A 6048-nucleotide genomic window follows, 5' to 3' on the forward strand; every position below is an offset into this window, starting at 1 on the left:
AATGCATCACTCACCGTTGTCATCGTGAATAAAATTCAGAATAACACCTTTATGATTCATTTACTACCGAAATTAATTCCAAATGAAAATGTTGACCCAGTTTTGCGCGGTGACTTTAGAAAGAGAAAGTCAATTGTTTTTTATCTTACTTTAATGTTTTATTGATTTATGCTTGAAAAAACATCGCAAGCGTCATTTTTATCATCAAAATACGTAAAACTTTATCCATTACATTAGTAATAGTCTTTGTTGCACGGTTTCCTACAAGGCTTATAGCTTCCTTCTGAACACAGATAAGCACGAACTTTCTTTGCTAATGGACAATCAAGTCTGCCACAAGGACCATGGACATCCCTTTTGTTCACAAATTGTCCATGTTGATATTTCCCCTTTACAGTTTCCCCATGAATGAATTGATGTTGACTACCTCTATATTCCATTCTTTTAGGACAATTTGTACCGCCACAAGGGCCTTTAGGAAATCCCATGGCAAGAATAGCTAGTTCACTAGAAGTATATGGTGCTACAAAGTCGTCATAAACCTTTGGTTCCTCAACAGGTTTTATTGGCTCTCTTATTATGTCTGGAGCTCCGAAGAAGTAAGCTACAGGTGGGACAGCATCAATAGTCGTACCTTCCCAATGCCTCACAACCTCAACGTCTTTCAGTTTTAAGTCATCCGATAAATATTTTCGCCCTGGCAGCCTTTCCATCTCTGGCAGGGCAACAAAATAACTTATAACCCTATTACCCATACATGTCAATCGAATAAAAAATTCAATTTCACCTGACGCTTTCAAATCTTCCTCGCATTGCAAAGGTCGTGTCAATTCAACGGTATTTGTTACCATTTCTGGTCGTGAAGTGTCTCTGTATTCGGCTTGATCCATGTTCACGGGATTCAGTTCGGCAGATCTTTTAAGGCAGTCAAAGAACGACTCGTGCCATTCAATAACACAAAAACCAATACAATTCATCTCCTGATCTCTGTTCCAAACTGTGATATAGATTGGAGTTTTTCTCAATACTTCTTCTAATTTTGAAGGTCTTGACAAAAACATGATCGAATTTCCTACCCCGAAGTAGGGAGGTTGTGGTAAGGGCTCTGATGGAAGCTCTATTTTTATTGGTTGTGCTTTTCCTTTCTTCCCTTTTGGTTTTGGGGGTTTCTTTCCTTTCCCAGGTGGTGGGGGAGGAGGAGGTGGGATGAAGTTATCATGAGCAACATAAAAATCAAACAATGGTAAGCAATTAAATTGCATTGTACATGTTTGCATGAATTTCATTTCCTCTTCAGAAGGCATGGGAGGCTCTTTACCTTTTTTTCCCTTCTTAGCTGGTTTTTCTTTTTTACCCTTTTTTGCCGCCTCTGCTGCAGCTAAGGCCTCCGCCTCTCTCTTCCTCTCCTCCTCTTCCATTTTGAGTTCATATTCATCTTTCTCCGGTGGCTCGATTTTTAATACTATCTTCTTTACAAATACTTCAATCATAAATATTTGCTCCATTATTTAATCTGTAAATATTATTCAGGTAAAATAAAAATAACTTATTCTTATGTACTTTTTTATAGTCAACTATTGTAGAGCATAAACTTCATTTCAACTTATATATTTCTAAAGTTTTCATAGATAATATCGGTGAAGAAAGTAATGCCCAATTTGAAAATATTCTCATAAAATGTTATATCAAATTTTACTCGGCTTGATAGCAACTCATATAAAATATATCCTTGAAAAGCTGAGTGAGAGATATATGCAAAGGAGTAGAGATATAATTTAAAGGAAAATAATAATATATTCTGCTGAATCAAAAATATAACAATATTTACAAACGAAATTACACAAACTTATAAACGGATGTCATATTTTGTACCAACCAAATTATCTCACTATGTTATGTTTTTGATTTTCCACTTGTAATTCATTCATAAAAGATAGCATATTTATATGATTTAATCCACTCAAACATTTAACTAATAATTTAGATGCAAATGTTAACACAGCAATTTGAAGTTTTAAGCCATATTGAATCGATTCATAATGTCATATTGATTATTTTTAATGATACCAAAGAGTTTAGTTAGGTTTTAATTATTTTTTAAATAAAAATACTAATGCGAATGTGTTGCCATAACTATTGGAAAGTTCAATAACAAATCAAAGAAGGATTCAAATGTGGGTGCATTTGAATTACTATTGACATACCAATGGTTCTTTTTTTATTGCGTCATATTTATTATCTGTGCTATTAAGTGTCTGTGTTAGTAAGTGATCACCATGCATATAGATATTTACCTTTGCTTGCACAAAGCAACCAGTAAAGGTATCCTTTTAGCCATGGGATGTTTATAAAATCTTACTCTACTTTTTACTTTATTTCATAATCTTATGTCTATCATTTAATATAGAACAATAACAATTATGAATTCATCCATACATTACATGCATATACAATTGTATTTAACTAATACAATTGTACTTTTTAAATGTTGAAAAAGAGTAATTACTGAGTTTCTTGCCGTTACTTCTCGGTAGAATCTACTTTCCGAACCGATGATAACTTCGCTTAATTGTTAAATGACGATTCAAAAGTAATTGTATAGTAAAGAGCCAACTTGAATAAAGTTTATTTTGATTTTGATTTTGATTGAAGAACAGACTCTGGTCTGAGAAGGACCGAGGATGGAACTGGACTTTTTGTCGAAATTTATTATTGTTTACAATTTTCAATATTTGTCAAGTTCATACATAATCTCTTTGGTGGTAATTAGCTAACATACAAACTTTCACATCAATTGTGGTAGTTAAATAATAAAAACATTTTTATTCTTCGTCCTCATACTGTGCCGAAAATAAACAAAGATCTTGTCTTACAAATCTAACATATCATTTATTTCCAATGTATGCTTTTAATCTTATATAATATGATGTAAAAAAATTAAGAAGATGCTATATGCTGTATTGTGAGTCCACTTAATCTATCTCATATTGTTTTGGAAGTATTTGAAAATCGAACGATGGATCATGTATTAAATTTTCATGTTGAGGGCTTTAGTAGTAACATACAAACATACACACACACGCAACAATGCACGATCGTCCTTGGTATCTGCAGTCGAGAAAAATCAACTCGCTTCCGCATTCATCATACATCATTAAGATATGATACATGTATGTATACATAAATACCTACCAATTATCTATTTAAAAGGTTATTTATAATGCACAGATGCAATAAATATATAAATAAATTACTCGTAGTAACAGTCTGTAAATTTCCCACTGTTGAGCTAAGGCCTCCTCTTCCATTAAGGATAGTGTTGGGCACACATTCCACCACACTGTTCCAATGCAGGTTGGTGGAATGCATATGAGACAGAATTTCAATGAAATTAGACACATGCAGGTTTCCTCACGATGTTTTCCTTCACCGCCGAGCACGAGATTATAAACACAAATTAAGCACATATATATAGTGGTGCTTGCCTGGGTTTGAAACCGAAATCATCAGTTAAGATGCACGTGGTCTAACCACTGACCCATCTCAGCTCTTAAATTACTTTTTTTTATGTTATAGGTTGGTGGACGAGCATATGGGCCACCTGATGGTAAGTGGTCACCATCACCCATAGGCAATGACGCTGTAAGAAATATTAACTATTCCTTATATCGTCAATGTGCCACCAACCTTGGGAACTAAGATGTTATGTCCCTTGTGCCTGTAGTTACACTGGCTCACTCACCCTTCAAACCGGAACACAACAATACTGAGTACTGTTATTTGGCGGTAGAATAACACCTAAGTAACTTGTAAGATAATTTTATTAAAAAGTATCCTCTTACTGTTCTTATCAATAATCGTACAAGTTTAAATTTGTATGAAGCTTCGTTTTGATATGCGAAAGGTTCTTTATAAGGTACAGACCAATCACCAGCGGAATCAAAATAAAACGAGATCTAAATAAAATAAAAAGACCCACTGCGTCGTAGTTAGAGTTCAACGGCGGGGTCGCGTTTACGCACGCGGGTAGCGTAGACGGGAGGGGGGAGTAGGACAAGTCTGTTTGTACAAGACCTAAAATACTGGATACGATCATTTGTATTGTTTAATTTTAGTTTATATGTAATTATCGAGTTTACTGTCACTTCTGAATGCTAGACGTTTGTCAAATCTGTGATATATCTGCATCGCGATGGCAAGATTTGCTGTTTATTTTACTATGTATTTATATACAGACAGATATATAATATATTTGTTATGAAAGGCATCTTATCGTTTCTTTCGTAAGAGTTAGTATTGTGCAGCATCTTTAGGATTTGATTTTATAAGGAGAAATGTTATATACAATACTCAACTTTGTTCAAATAAAAACTCATTAACACATGTACCAAGATATGTTAACTAGTTTATTAATATTTATACATTAGCACCTTCAATAAGATAATTTAGCGTCAGAAGTGTTACGATCAAACATTACTTAAAAACGTTTCCAATATATTTGACCTTGAAATTTTCTACTAAAAGTATATATTTATGCTTAATAAATAAATACTAAGCTTATCCAGTAAAAGTTAATTCTGTTATCATGCGCACGAGCACACTTTCCGTCTCTCTCGCACGTTGATATTTAAATTTAGAATCGCGTTGTACGTTATACGTTTTGCAGAGTATTTAACTTGGTATATAGGTATAATATACTACCTAGGCAGGTTTGATACGGGTTATGCATAATTCAAATACTAAATCTAGGTTTCTTGAGTGTTTATATTATACTTAAGAAAACTTTATACAATTAAAATGTATATGTTTTATTATATATGTATTATACTTTCAATGTTTGTCACATAAACGAATAATAAAAAAATACATTTAATAATTAGTTCGATTTAAACTAATTAGTGTTTTATAATCTTAACACAATATAAAATAAGTTATTTTAATAAACCCAATGAAGTGTAGGACAAATTACTATGCAATATGTGCTTATAATAATTATACGTATGTTTATATACATATATATAAAACCTCATAATAAGAAATGATTGAAACAAATTTCCTTCAGAATCGTTACACTCAAACGAATGAAAAATTATTGAACTCAATTTCAATCTTGTAATAAGTATTCTTTCAAAATAAATATCGTCGAAGCTTCTGCAAAAGTCGCTATGTGTTTTTTACATATTATTCAATTGCTGTGCCGTTTTAATCGTTATTTCAATATACGGAAATTTAGATAAATATCGCATAGCTAAATTTGTAAACTTTTAAAATACAGAAGTAATTACAGAACTATTTTTATAGTTTATGTGTATTGAAATAACGATTAAACGATGTAGAAATCAAAAAATATTAACAAATACAGTGTAGTGTAGATTTAGGAAAGGATTCAAAGTCAAATCAAAATATTCTTTATTCAACTAGGCTCGCCATGTCTATTACAAAACTAGATATCAGGGAACTTGAGTTCTGTGCTCAAGGTTACTACGGTAGGGCTGTAGGGCTTCATTGGAGAAAGTCCTACTATGAATAATTTATATAATATTTCGATCAGAATCAATACGTAGTCTCTTAATGCTTCGAAACAAATCAAAAGCTTCCAACAACAACAGCCTATAAATTTCCCACTGCTGGGCTAAGGCTCTTCTCCCCTTGAAGAGAAGGTTTGGAACATATCCCACTACGCTGTTCCAATGTGTGTTTGTGAAATACACATGTGGCGGAATTTCTATGAAATTAGACACATGCAGGTTTTCCTTCATCGCCGAGCACAAAATGAATTATAAACACACATTAAGCACATTAAAACTCAGCGGTGTTTGCCTGGGTTTGAACCCGCAATCGTTAGTTAAGATACACGCGTTTTAACTACTGGGCAACCTCGGCTCTTAAAAAAAAGCTTCCAATTATTATGAATGCTATATTCCACATCCTTCAACGCACAGTTTAAACTACATTTATGTAATAGTATATATACTATAGAAGTAATATTTACTACTAAAATTGGTTGGTGTAAAATGATTTACATTATATTTTATTTCACAAAAGGTT

At 32.8% G+C, this 6048-nt stretch overlaps 1 protein-coding gene across 1 annotated transcript; it reads right to left on the reverse strand.

Annotated features, from left to right (window-relative positions):
* Window positions 1-233: 233 nt before the first annotated feature.
* LOC124538773 lies at window positions 234-2014 on the reverse strand. Its single transcript, XM_047115958.1, has 2 exons — window positions 1877-2014; window positions 234-1513 (listed from the first exon to the last, which is right to left on the reverse strand). Exon 2 carries the CDS (start codon window positions 1503-1505, stop codon window positions 234-236), a length of 1272 nt encoding a protein of 423 aa, XP_046971914.1. The 5' UTR covers window positions 1506-1513; window positions 1877-2014.
* Window positions 2015-6048: the final 4034 nt, after the last annotated feature.

The sequence above is a fragment of the Vanessa cardui genome, chromosome 21 (genome assembly GCF_905220365.1).
Source record: "Vanessa cardui chromosome 21, ilVanCard2.1, whole genome shotgun sequence".
In the NCBI taxonomy this organism is placed as follows: Eukaryota; Metazoa; Arthropoda; class Insecta; order Lepidoptera; family Nymphalidae; genus Vanessa; species Vanessa cardui.